This window comes from Panulirus ornatus, chromosome 1 (genome assembly GCF_036320965.1).
Source record: "Panulirus ornatus isolate Po-2019 chromosome 1, ASM3632096v1, whole genome shotgun sequence".
Lineage (NCBI taxonomy): Eukaryota > Metazoa > Arthropoda > Malacostraca > Decapoda > Palinuridae > Panulirus > Panulirus ornatus.
The window spans coordinates 31,374,541-31,389,575 of NC_092224.1; the positions used below are offsets into that span (position 1 = coordinate 31,374,541).

At 45.3% G+C, this 15,035-nt stretch overlaps 1 protein-coding gene across 1 annotated transcript in view; it reads right to left on the minus strand.

Moving 5' to 3' along the window:
* The window catches only part of LOC139746126 (uncharacterized), a 69,524-nt gene extending 67,720 nt beyond the window's left edge, over nucleotides 1–1,804 (minus strand). Inside the window, 1 exon segment of the mRNA XM_071657019.1 lies at nucleotides 1,688–1,804. Coding sequence (XP_071513120.1) covers nucleotides 1,688–1,769 — 82 coding nt within the window. The 5' untranslated portion in view covers nucleotides 1,770–1,804.
* Nucleotides 1,805–15,035: the final 13,231 nt, after the last annotated feature.

The window sequence follows — 15,035 nt, forward strand, 5'->3', positions numbered from 1 at the left end:
TGTAACTTGAAGCTCCGAGAGCCAAGAAGGAAGGAAGGCAAGTAGGTAGGTTAGCAAGTGTGCCTTGTATCTTAAGTAACGGCCTCCCTGCGCTGGTCCCCACCCCTCGTGATGTATGGCTACGACGCGAAATAATAGAAGCACGAGTACCGACTTCTTAACACAGTAAATCATGACATCCACTGGTCTGTCGCATGTTATGTCTTTCTCCCCGCGTGGCAGTCAGCCCCGAGATCTACGAGATGGGAGGCCAAAATGACGGGAGACATCATGATTCCGGAACTACAATGGCCATTCATACCTGTAGGCCAAATATATGGCAAGCTTACACTCCATGCATGGTTGCCAGGCCACGTGAGAGCAAGAGCGCTTCTACTGACGAAGGCGAACCTGAGTACCTCCACAACCGGAGGCGAAAATATGTGTATAAAGTATCTCAGCACAGGGAGGTCAAAGCACTAGTGAGCGACCAAACAACCTCCAGGACCTGAGTACCGCCACACCTGAAGGCCAAACCTATAGTGATCAAAATCTATATCCATGACATGTTCCTGCTACGCTTGTGATCATTGAACACTGGATGGGTGAGCCCCTGTTGTGGCACGTGTGGTAGCGGCTCTCTCTACCACACCGGTATCTCCAAGCCAACGGCCGATCCCCCGGCACCAAGACCACTGCTGTTCCCCACATATATATATTTTTTTCGTTACTTCGTGTACAACACAGTTCAGTGGTTGTGTCATCGTCGTCTTCCATTGTTTCTGAAGAACTATTTACCGTTATTGGATTAGCGATAAAAAAAAAAAACAGAAGCGACATCACCTCAGCCACAAGTATTAGTGGCCTAAGGTGTGGTGATGTTCATGTCAGAGATGGTATTGCTCATGGTGGAAGAAAAGGGATGTTGTCACTGCCGTCCTTCATCTTTTGTTATCACCGTGGTGGCAGCAGTGGTGTCATTTGCCATGAGCGACCGGGCTGCTGCACCAACTTCCACTACCACACGCCACAACGCACGTGCTGGTGGCGGGGGGTGAGGTGGCTCCGCCGTGGGTGAGGTGCACGTCGTGAAACCTTGGTTGACGTAAGGTACTCCTGAAGGTGACAACGGAGGAGGACAATGGTGTCCGCAAGTGTACCTTGGTCTGACTGCCTCACTTGTTCCCAAACTCCAGGGGAAAAAAAAAATTGGATTTTCCTCAACGTCCTTCTTTCAAAGTTTTCTCCTGATTCCTCCATGCCTCTTGGATGGGAATCTCTTACTGCTGCGGAAGAAGACCCTCCTTCACTATACAACATCCTTCGTGTGTGTGGAGACAGCTTCCAGTTCGACATCAGTGGCACCAGTAGGTAGAGGTTCCTCTTATTCTTGGCCGTAATGTCTGCGTATATCACCACCACTTCAGGTTTGACGCTTCATTTTAAGTTCGCGACACATCATTATCATCATCATCATCATCATCATCATCATCATCACCATCACTGTCGTAATGCGACACGAGAACGGAAATCGATGGAACCGATCACGCACGTCAACTTGTCAGGATCCTCACCACTTACATTTCTCACTTTCCCGACCCGATATCGCGACACATGTACGACCCAGATATACCACAACACTGTGTACGACCATGTACGACTCTCCCGTCGCCCTGCACACCCCCCGGACTCCTGCTTGGGCACTTACCATTGGCTGGCGTGGCGGCCGCTAGGGATGCTGCGAGCACCAACAAACTACACGTAACCCAGCTCATTCCCGCGGCCTTCATCGCTCGACTGACGGAAACCAGCGCGCCGAGCCGCCTTATATATATATATCCTCCCACACAACCAGCGCTTTCTCCAGCCACGCGACAGATGGGAATGAGGAATTCTAGGATTTGCCGTTCAAACTTCTCGGGTTATTTGAGAAATAATCTAGCAGTTTCTTTTCATGTTGCTTATAGTAGCTTGTATAAAGCATCTACTCCATCATAGATGCAGTTTTCAAGGGAATAAAGACAGATTACGGTGTTTTGCTCGTACGGGGGGGTAGTTTTTTTTGTCTTTGGTTGATCGCGATGCCGGCATCGCCTTCGGAAAAAAAAAGATCAAGAATTGAGGTATAAAAACTGACCGGGACCGTCGCGCGCAACTCACTCACTCGCCGAAGAATGTTGTTGACTCTTGGCACGACCTCACTAACAAGAGTGACCCCCTGCATCCACCTGACCCGCCTTAACACTTTCCTTCTCATAGACGCGTGCGTCACAAAAGACGATCACCCTTCGAGATTCGTCTGATGCGACCGCCCCTACGCGCATACTGACGGTAGGGCCACGTGAGCCTGTGGTTGCAATATATATTGATCGGAACCTCCCTTTTGCGAAATACAAGCACCGTGCCTTACTAGCGGGTTCAGAAAATACCCAGTTGTGGTTGTGATGGTAGACGTCATCTTGACGCCTTTGGATCTTAAACAGTTTAGTGATTTCAACGGGTACACATATAAGCATCCCTTAGGCTCGACCCCCCCGATCCCTCCTTCGTCTGGATCATAGAAAGTTCAGTGGGAGGAATGAGAATCTTTTTCTCATTCAATTAAATCGTCAGTTTTGTTGTCGTCCAGAGAGCCTCGTACGATACAGATATATTGCCAGAAAATGGTCGACTTTCACTCCTCACACAGGTACACCAACGTCTGTAGGAGTGAATCGGCCGCGCGCCTCAGACTCGGCTGACGTCACTGATTTACGAACCAGTCAACTGCATCTTAGAGATCTGACGTCACTGATGATGAACCAGTCACATTCGTCATCAAGGACAGAACATCCTGGACGTGGGAATATAAATGCATCAACATGTGGCTTTGACGACAAATGAAGAACGGATTACACACCTGGCAGGGGATCTGGTACCATCCAAATGTCGAGTAATAGAGTAATACGGATTATTTTGTCACCAACAGCACGAGGAACCATTCAAATGTACAGCTTTTAAAGAGGCTTCCGAGGAACCATTCAAATGCCACTTATGACCAGCCAATCACACACAAGAACGAGACCGTGATGTCATTCATGAGAAACCAATTACTGTCATAACTCAGGATGTGAAGTCACTCTTGAGGAACCATCCAAGAGCATCTTTTATGGTTGTGACATTATTTACGAAGGATCACTGAGAGATTTCCTTCGGGCTGTGAAATCACTCGTGTTGAAACTAGACGCTAAAGTCATGTTAAGACATGACAAACTCGCTGAAAGCTATGAGATTAAAGTGTTATATGTCTTGACCAAAAAGCTTTATAATCTGCAAGTGATCTCGTGTCAGTATATCGTGTAAACCGATAAAATACCTTGTTAAATTCCTTATGTACCTCAAGTTCGTTCCTCACACGGTCGTTTTCATATAAACAGGACATCTCAGCGTATCAGCGGGCCAGTATTATCATTTCTAAGCATCAGTTATTTGTAGTGAATTACTATGGAACTTTTCGTCATTTGATGTGTGTGTGTGTGTGTGTGTGTGTGTGTGTGTGTGTGTGTGTGTGTGTGTGTGTTTGTACACCTCTGTGATTACAGTTTGCTGTTACTCTTTGCATGTTTCGGGGAATGAATTTTTTGCACTTGTGTTACCCCGTCTCTCTAAGTCTGAATAGATAGACTCGATGCTGCTGTAGTGCCGAAATTCGAATGATATCTTGGCTGTCAGTGGGTAGTTGATGGTGGTGGTGAGGCTGGGAAGATTGAAATTATGTTCATGTTCTAAAGTTCAGGTACACGAGGAGGCCATGCATGTTGAGTCGACGATGAATGTCGAGACGATAGATGATACATTTGTTCATAGTCAGGACGGGTTGCTGTCTATTTACTTCATCGTGCATAGTGGTAGCGAGAAGCTTGATGGGACAGAACAACCTGGAGAACGCTGGTGAGACAGTAGACAGTGAGACGGGGGTTGGAAGCAAAGCTGCTATGCACAACTAAAGTCTCGAGTTGGATGATATGAGGACGTGCCAGGCGATATCTGAGATCCGAAGGTTCAAAGTTCAAAATCTTCCAAGAACTTGGCCAGCTCTACGTAGCTACGACGATTAGATTTCCTCTCTTATCTCCCGTCTTCGTTTTACGACACCACTTTGGTGTCTTCTTCCAATCATCTGGACGGTATCAAACATTGCATGATCATCGTCAGCGTTCAGTGACTCATATTTGACATCCTCTATTTACCATGCCATTCCGTGTAAAGGCAAGGTGTGGCAGAGGTGGTGTATCGTCCTCCCTCTGGTTCTTGCTTGCTGTATCACTTGCTGATTCGGGAAATCTCTACGAACTCGTTTCTCCACACTTGTAGGGGGTAAACGCGTTCATTTGTTTGCACGAGTGCATGGTGGGTTTACGTGCGAAAGTGTGTGTGTGTGTGTGTGTGTGTGTGTGTGTGTGTGTAAACGATCGGTTTCGATATAACAAACAAACGAACTGCGAACTGAAAATCTAGAGTATTAGACAGTATTAGCTCTTGTTACCGTATTATACGGACCATATCACTCATCCTGCAAATCACTAGTCAAGTGATAACGAAATATTGCCTCTACTTATGGTAGAGTAACCGCCCAAAGACTCGGTTCCAGCTCGCCAAGTCACTGGCGATGACGGTGACGAGCGAACATGAGCGTCTTTGAGCCACAGCGACTACTTTCTCCCCATATGAATAGAAACTTGATGGCTCTTATCTCGCCCCTTAACCCCCGTAATAAAGTAATCTTTGAATAAAGACATTCTATGTAGAGGAGAGAAAGAGGAGGACAAAGAAGAAGAGGAAGGAGAAAGCGGAAAAAAAAAAAGAACAGGATGAAAGTGGTAAATAACAATGGAAAGGAAATTATGCAAAATAAGTAGCGGAACATTTTTAAGGAAACAGGATCACTTTCAGAAGAGTTACACCAGAGATAAACCCAAAAGCAACAATACATAAACATGAGTAATAGTATAACACAATATACCGATTATACGAAAGCGACAACACACACACACACACACACACACACACACACACACACACACACAACATCAACACAATACCTGCCAGAAAATAACAACAGCATTATTACGAGAGATACAACACCACAGCAACAACACGAGAACTACAGTAACAACGCTAGTGCTACAACAGGAGACATCAGTACGAGAACTACAACTCACAACACAGAACCATCAATGACAATGAGACTCACAACACGAAACAGCACCAGAAACGACAGCATAAGGGTACGAGCATAACACAACAACATCGTGAGAGTTACAACACTTCACAACACAACCAACACTGTAACTACACCACAACAACACGAGTATTGTAACACAACAATGACAACAACAGCAAAACGACAGTAACAAGACATCACAACAACAACACGAGTACTCTCACACAGCACTGACAACAAAAGCAAAAGACAGTAACAAGACATCACAACATCAACACGAGTACTCTCACACAGCACTGACAACAAAAGCAAAAGACAGTAACAAGACATCACAACAACAACAATAACATGAAAGCTACGGTACAATACACCATCAGTAACAACACTTGGTCTACAACACAAAAACCAACAACAACAATAACAACACACACACACTAGAACACAAAAGCCACAAGACAGAGACAACCCATCACCTCGCTAAAACAACAACAACAACAGAAGAGATACCACTCAGCAACAGGAGAACTACAACAGAATTAGAACAACAGGAGTTGATAAAACACAACGCAGTGTACTAAGACAAGAGCTGAAACAGAACAACAAGCGAAACAACACAGAAACACGAGAGCTACGGCTTAACAACCCTAGGGGGGGAAACTACAACACAAGAATATCACGAGGACCATAACAACAACCATTGATAGAACACAAAAGTAACAACGGCTGAGCTAAAGGAAAAAAAAAAGCATAACAAGAACTAAAACCCAACAACAAAAACAGAGGAGCTACAAAATTCACAAAAAAATACAACTACAACAGCATCAATAGGAACAAAAACATAACAGTATCATGAGATATACAAAGATCAACATGAGAATTAAAACAAATCAATATCAGGAGACTACAGCAAGAACAACAAGACCAGGAAGAACAACAGGAGAATTACAGCACAGCCACAACACAGCAAGAACACTAGAGCTACAGCAAAACAACAACACGAGAGCTACAGCACAACAACAGCAGCAACACGAGAGCGACAACACTAGCAACAGTATGAGAGCTGCAGCGCAACACTAGCAACAGTATGAGAGCTGCAGCACAACACAACAGCAGATCCACACCTTGATGAGACCACAGCACCATCAACACAAGGAGCTTCAACACACAACATCATCACAACAAGGAGCCAAACCTTTCCTTAATCCCAAGAGCCCCATCGTACGAGCTATGTCATCTATAGACGTACTAGCGTCACCTGCAAGGTCAATACCAAACGTTCATTGAATTTACGATCTTACGAGTCCTTCAGGTTTGAAGACCCCGCGCCTGAAGACATGACGGGTGCTGCTCCCTTGGGGTTATGTCTTAAAGGTGCTTGCTCCTCCTCCTCCTCCTCCTCCACCACCCCGTCTTGCCTCCTCCAGCACTCGACACCATCCTCTCCCTCCTCCAAGGACCACATGCACAGTGTGAGTATATGTGGTCTTAGATATATTTCTGTCACCTGAAGAAGGTGTCTCAAGGATCTTTCGGGTTGTTGGATGTAGCAGCTTGACGTTGACGGCCTTAACGACCCTGGTAGTTGATAGGCTTAAAGTCCTAACAGCCGACCAATCATCTCTCTCTCTCTCTCTCTCTCACCGCCAGAATGGCCTCGTTTACCTGCGCTAATTAAGTGACGCAATGTTTCACGCTCTTTACCACCCATCGTCGGTATCAGCTAGCCAAGGGGAACTCATGTTGCAACCCTTAACCATCCACAGCACACACACTGCCCCCTTCCTCCCCTGCCACGTCTCCAGTGTCATCAGTACTGAGCATACGAGTCGAAAATATTATTCCATTAAGTTACAGATCAGTTATCAGTATTTCTACTGAACATTTTTTTTTCTTCACGAAAATAAGGATGTTGGAATGAGATGATCATAGATTAGTATATCTATTTCATGGCTGCAAGATTTGGTTACCGTATGACATAGAAACATCACTCTTGCGTCTCTTTTGCGTCGCCTTCCATCGCTTTTATGGGGAAGTAAATGTCAAACGAACACACACACAGTTCGATGTCAGAAAAGGGTGAAAGTCTCTTAAGCACTTGCCCCCGTAGTTAGATGCAACAAGTTGTGATGAGAGAGAGAGAGAGAGAGAGAGAGAGAGAGAGAGAGAGAGAGAGAGAGAGAGAGAGAGAGAGGCAGTTTTCCGTGGCTCTTTGGTCATTATCTGGCAGCAGTTTCTCGTACTACGATCTGGGACGACACTGTCATATCCAAGAGCACGACTGTACCACCCTTACGTACGACGGCCTGGCCTTCGTGCCCAAGGGTCGTACCGTCCCATCCAAGGGTCGTACCATCGTGCTCAAGAGATTAATCATATATCTATTTGTCGTCGGAAAAGCACAAGGAGGAAGACAATGAGGAGATAGGCAAACGGCAATTTTTTCCACTTAAATAGATTCATAGTTTACTGCACGAATACTTAAGCTAGAAAGGCCACTGGTTTTACACACACACACACACACACACACACACACACACACAGGTTCGAATCCTGGACGTGGAAACCATTCCACAGTCCACCCAGCTGTTCATCCTCCCATAGAAAGAGTACCTGACGTAAACCAGTCTGCGTGTGTGTGTGTGTGTGTGTGTGTGTGTGTGTGTGTGTGTGTGTGTGTGTGTGTGTACTTCTGTACATAAGGGTAAAAACGATACATATAAACAAGGTTAAGAAGACAAGGCAACACGAGCATAAAACTCTCTCCACGTAAAGCACAAATAACAATCGCAGACACAAGTGTGTGTCGGAGGATAGGGTAAGACGTGGGTGAGGATTAAGGAGGCACAGGTTACATCATCGCCGCCACAGACTTGCTGCTCACCAGGGAAAGTCAGGGGAAAGGTGCTTCTCCTGTGTGTGTGTGTGTGTGTGTGTGTGTGTGTGTGTGTGTGTCCAGGTGAGGTGTTTGTGGTGGCCACGGAAGGTATAGTCAGGGAAAGTAATCAACTTTTGCTTTGTGGAATTCTCATCCTGATGCATTTCATGGTATATATATATATATATATATATATATATATATATATATATATATATATATGTGTGTATATATATATGTGTGTGTGTGTGTGTGTGTGTGTGTTATATAGGGCTACTCCTGCGAGAGTTCAGTCTCGTCAAAGGACTTCTTACAGGAGGTAGTGCAACTGTGGGCTGCAGAAGCCTTTAGTAAGAGGTCCTGGGTAACACCAGGACTCTTTCATAGAAAATGGTCCTGGGATGATTATTGAAAAAAAATGAATATATTTCACTTTATTTATTTACTGATTGATAATTGCCCCAGGATCGATTTCTGTGAAAGAGCCCTGGTGTCGGCAGGGATCTTTCTAAAGAATCCTGCTGTCCAAAGCTGCGCTACTTCCAGCAGCAGGGAAATATATAAACTCCTCTCTAGAGTGTGAAGTTCCTCGACTATACTGCCTGTGTGGTGATGGGCCGAGTACCCCTGTTCCCATTGGTGACAGCGGCATCTGTGGTGGGCGAGACTCCCTGTCTCAGGGAACAACAGGTCTAGTTGTGATAAGAGTGATCTGTTATCGGACAGGATTTCCTCAGAAGCTGCTATTGCGACTAATGCTATTCATCAAAAACATCCTCTACGCTACATCAATTAGTCACTTCATTGTAGAGTGACGTGAAGATATGTCAGTAGAACAAGTGTATCAAGGTAGTCGTATCAAACGAGTACTTAACATTAGTGCATATAAACCCGACAAATGTATAGTTATATCAAGGTTGTGTCTTCGTGTCAAACGGCGGACTTACATTAGTGCATATAAACCCGAGACAGTGTTATAGTTTTGGCTGTTCAAAATGATTAGTCTGAGCCGTTAAAGAGCTTAGTAATTGAGGCGGGAGCTAGTTATAAGTAACCAAATCGTTAGTTACTATTGTTGTATTAGTTCTGTCTGGTGGTGGTCAGGCGTGGCTGTGGTTCGAAACAATACGGACCTCCATATTCTGGCCAGTCCATATAGTCATCTTCAGCATTGTGTATCCCTAGCCATCACGTGCAGATGATGCCGATTTACCCAATCTACGAGCGATTTTCCCGCACAATTATCCCGCTACATAGACGACTCCTGTACGAAGGTGTGTCTATAAACCGCTATAAAAAAGTTTTTTTTTTCACCACAGACACCCGCTACAGCCAAGCGTCCTCTGTGGGTTCTCGCTACGTCCAGTCATTCGCCACACAAACGTTAAGTGTTTTGTCGTAGAGAACGCGGCTCTCCGTGGCCGTCATAGTACGGCCGTTGCCATAAGGGGGTGAAGGCTAGTGGAGCTATTCTATCATCGTACAGGACCGGACTAGCGGTTGATACGCCTCGTCAGAGCAGTGGTACGAGAGCGCGTCCTTCAGCACACGTCCGAAGCTTTGACACAACCGTTTGTTTCCTCTTTGTTGCAAGCGGTTAAACTTGAACACCACTGTTTGTTGCAAGCGGTTAGGTTGTACCCCCCATTTTGTTTCCTCCAGCTTGCAAGCGGTTGAGTGACGCTTCCACTTGTGTCTTCCAAGTTGCAAGCGGTTGTGTGGCACTGCCATCTGTTTTTTCCCAAGTTACAAGTGGTTGTGTGACACTACTCTCTGGTTTTTCTAAGTTGCAAGCGGTTGTGTTCAGTTGGACCACTCACTCTGACGCAGATCAGGTTTTTCAAAGACGGGCTGGACTCACACATCAAAAGATCTTATCCTGTCATTATATGAGATGAAATAAAATGGGTATTTCATTATCATAACACAAGCGTTGATTATATGTGGGAAAAGAGGCATAAATGATTGTCCCAGGACCATCCATCAAATCCTACAATATGATATTCTTTTTACTCTTCATCCACCATCTGTCATCCGTATCTCTGTTGAATGACGCGTACCATTCAGCTCATGCGTCAACACACTCACTTGTCTCCTTAACCTACTCCTTTATCAACCATTCCGGTCAACTATCCACTTGCCTTTACCACCTTCTCTCATTCACCCCAGTCCAGTTACTCTTAAACCGTTTTCTTTTTTCATTATGTTCACGCCACATTCGGACTCCTCTTCTCACTACTCTATGTTCCTTATCCATAGATACCTCATTCTCATATCCTTCACAAAAGAGCCCATCTTCCAGCAGCTTCCACCCTCCACACGGTTCTCCAGGCGTCTCCTTCGTCATCCCTTCCAGTGGCTCCCACTGTCCTCATGGCTCTCCTAGCATCTCCTTCGCCATCCCTTCCAGCAGCTCCCACCGCTCTCCAGGGATCTGCTTCGTCACTCATCTTCCAGCAGCTCCTAATCCAGGCATCTGCTTCATAACCCATACTGCTCACTAGCATCTGATGATTCACTCACGGATAAACAAGTTTCTCTCAAACCACTGACGAGAAAAACCTGATCTTCCCGTTTCTTGCCAGAAGAATCTGACCGTACAATTTCTTATCCAAAACTCGTCGGTGCACACAGCTCGCCCTACAACTCATCCTGACGTTTCTGACACTCAGCTTGACGCACGACGGCTGAGGTCTGGCGTATAGTCACTTTCTAACAACCTCATGAGTTCCCTCCCACACCGGTAGCCAAGCATAGCACACGGGAAGAGACATTTACCTTAATTCCCCATCACCTGGGTGAGTTTCTCATAGAAATCGACAGTCTTGTACGCGTCGGTTTCTTGTTATCTTTTTCCTTCATCTCGAGTCCAGTTTTCCTTGCCTCTTCTCTGTGATTACTCAGCCCCTGCCTGACACAGCTCACTGGACCACACTGACGGTGGGAGCCACTCACCGCACCTCGACATATCATGGTCCTATGATTTTCTTCTGCGTTCCCTGGCTCCCCTAAGTTCCCACTGTGTTATAAAGCCATGGACATAGTTCGTCACGCTGGCACCAACTTACGTTTGTTTTGTAGATGCAGCTTTGGAGCGGAGACATAGTACTCATTTTTATGTCAGGGTTGTAGTGTCTTGCATCTAAGTCCCGACCTCCAACACGACCACATCATGAGCCTCTACGTTGCAGCAATACCACTCCATATTTCTCTTATAAGCTTAGTATCATCATCGGTCCAGTGAATCAAGTATGATCCCAGTCCTAGCAAGCAGCTGCTGATCCCTGTGTCACGACACTAGTTACGAGGTTTCTGAGGTGTGTGTGTGTGTGTGAACTTGCCCATCTGTTGAAGACAATCTTCAATCCACCGCGGGAGTCCTCCGCTTATACCTTTTTCAGGATCCTTTTTACAACCTCCTATGGATGGCAATCAGACTCTTCTTTTTCTCTGATAGGATTGTGCTCACTATATCGTGAACTAGAAGACTGGCTATGCATGCCATACTCCCTCTCATTAGAAGACTAACTATACCTGACATGCTCCATCTCATTAGAAGATTGACTATGCATCCCATACTTCCTCTCAGTAGAAGATTGTGCATGCTATACTCCCTCTCATTAGATGAATGACTCTGCATGCCATACTCTCTCTCTCATTCCATGGTGCCTCTCACGGAGGCAGTTTCTCCTTCAAAGTTAATTATCCGTCGACTTTCAGCTTATCTTTCCCAGCACTTCATGGCCTACGTACGTTTCTCAGTGTTATATGTCAGTCACTAGTGTCACGCCTATCGCCTTCTTTGAGAATAGAAACATTTGTTTTCGTCCATTCCCTTAACATTTGATCCCTTTACTAGCGACTTCTCGATTGCGTTTGCACGCTCATTGATGGAATCATCACCATACACTGTTAAACGGAGCTAAATCCTACTTGATATTACTCATAACTTGCCTAACAATCTCATTTTTTTCGATGGCCTAATCCTCCAGTAATTCACAGTAGTTGGGGCTAATGTGTTTGCCAGTTTGAATACACTTTGGAACTTGGCGCTCACCTCCTGACATTATTCCCTTGTTTGCTTTTTTTAGCACCCGTTCCTCTCTGTTCCGTTGCGTTCGTTCATATTTTTGGGGACACCAATGACTTGCTCATAATAGATTCCAGTGCTTATTGTTTTCTTTGCCTTGTTTCGAGATCCCTCTGCTCTTTGTTGCAAGCTCCATTCTGTCTCTCTGTTGCTGCTTGCCTCCCTTGCTATTTATATCCTCCTCAGTAAACCAGAATTTTCTTTGGCCTTTTGACATATGTTGAACTGGTTTCTTTCGTCCCTGGCTTCCTCTGTATCGTACCATCGGAAAGCCCCCGTTGACTCAAGCCTGTGTAGACTCCATAAACCCTTATGTAACGCTATCCTGGAGTCTATGGAATGCCATGTGGAGGTGAGAAGGTACAAAGGTAGAAGGTAGAAAGGAATAAAGGTAGATAGTAAAAGGCAGGAATAATGGAAGCTGAGTAGTTTCAGCACACTGAGAAAGAAAATGGGAAGAACATGGTCCCACTGTGAACGTGAAGATGGACTGCCTTCTGGTATCACCAGGTACAGTCCTACCAGTCACTAGTACCACCACTACAGTCCTACCAATCACTAGTACCTCCAGGTCACTAGTATCACTTGGTCACTAGTATCCCTCCCTACACAACACGATTTTGGCGACATTGTGGCAACATCAGTTCTCCTGAGACACTTACCTTTGAGCCACAGTCTGACAGTAAGAGTCTTGTGTTCGAAATCTTCCTCCCTATTGTCCCCACAAGTACAGATATACTCGCAGTTATCTGTGGAAATTGGCAGAAAAAAAAAAAGATATGAAATGTCACGAACGGGCTGTGGACTGGTGTCTAAAAGCCATTCGAAATATCAAGGAAAAGAGTCAGAGTGACTGAGGGTAAAGACACGGAAGAGAAAACGAGGAGTGGAGAAATTTGTTTTAAGAAAAATTAGAGAAAAGAAAAGTGCAGAATAGGAAGTGAGGAGAGAGCTGGAGGGAGGAGAGAAACCCTCCGTGTGTTGACGATGACAGCTGACGCCCCCAAGCCACACTGTTCGCCTAACCCCCTTCCTACTATCCCTTCCTGGTGTATGTAAACCCCCTTCCCACTATCCAATCCTGGTGTAAACCCCTCTCCTACTATCCACTCCTGGTGTAAACCCCTCTCCCGCGACCCCTCCTGGTGTAAACCCCTCTCCCACGACCCCTCCTGGTGTAAACCTCTCTCCCACGACCCCTCCTGGTGTAAATCCCCTTCCCACTATCCACTCCTGGTGTAAACCCCCTTCCCACTATCCCCTCCTGGTGTAAAACCCTCTCCCACGACCCCTTCCTGGTGTAAACCCCTCTCCCACGACCCACTACTGGTGTAACCCCTCTCCCACGTCCCCCTCTTAAGTGTAAACCCCCCTTCCACGACCCCCTCCTGGTGTAAACCCCTCTCCCACGACCCACTACTGGTGTAAACCCCTCTCCCACGACCCCTCCTGGTGTAACCCCTCTCCCACAACCCCCTCTCTTACGATCCCCTCCTGGATGTAAACCTCCCACGACGACCTTCTGGTGTAAACCCCCTCTTGATGTAAACCTCCCACGACCCCCTCCTGGTGTATACCCCTTCTTGGTGTAAACCTCCCACGACCCCCTCCTGGTGTATACCCATTCTTGGTGTAAACCTCCCACGACCTGCTGGTGTACTTGCTGCTCTGTCACAACAGTCATTTCTGGTGACATAGTAATTATCTTTTTATGGAAGTGTTTTTCCATCTTCTTCAGAATGTATGATGCCATCCTCTGCTGGTTAAACACTGACTGGTAAAGTAAAGAGTGACAAATTATGGTGGCTGTTTGCGTATACGAAGATTCTGCAAGCTTACACACACACACACACACACACACACACACACACACACACACACACACACACACACACACACATACACACATCTCTGCGTACTTTCATATATAAGTGATGTTACGTAATGGTATAGACATGTGCGCATGCGTGCAATCCAAAACAAACTCAATTGCACAAACATTTACTTAGACGTCGACATCTACCGTCACACACGCACACACACACACACACACACACACACACACACACACACACACACACACACACACACACAGTGAATTTTCAAAACAGATTATGACGTAGACAGTGTAGAGCTTTTCGAAAAATACAAGGATACAACAAAAAGGAAGACGTAACATGAAATTTTTTGTATCTGATAACGTCATTAGTGAACAGTTCATCTGAAAGATATAGGAGTCAGAACGTACGACTAGAGAAAAAACGTAACAAAATTATGAAAAACATTTTCATATTCATTCTTCATTCATGCATAAGAGTTGTGGATGACTGGAATAAACTGAATGACGAAATGTTGAATGCTGACGTCAATCTAAAAAGTTTTGTATGGAACTTAAAAAAAAAAAAATGTTGAGGAGATAGAGCAAGTAAGTAATTACAAATATTTAGAAATAGATAATGACAAATAGATCATTACAAATATCTAGAAATAGATAATCACAAATAGATATATAGATATATATACACACACACACACACAAGAGATGAGGCCCAAGAGTGTAGAACTCTCCCTGTACAAGCACAAATAGGTTACCTTACACAGAGGCCGACAGACGGGAACACTTTGGGAATATGCAGACGGTCTGCAGCCTCATCCTTCCTATTGTACAAGTAGGGGAAAGGAGGAGTTACCAGAGGGGCTCCTGAATGCAGCGTCTCGTAAAAAGTGTCGTTTCATCGCGGTAAATTGAGGCGTAATAAGAGCTTTTAAGAGAGAAGCTGACAAGCGATTCGCATCTCAACAGTGGTGACAGACACTCAATATGTTGGTCGTTTAAGGACTCAATTCCTCTTAAAATAATAAGCAAAAAAGAAGATATGTATTTCAGA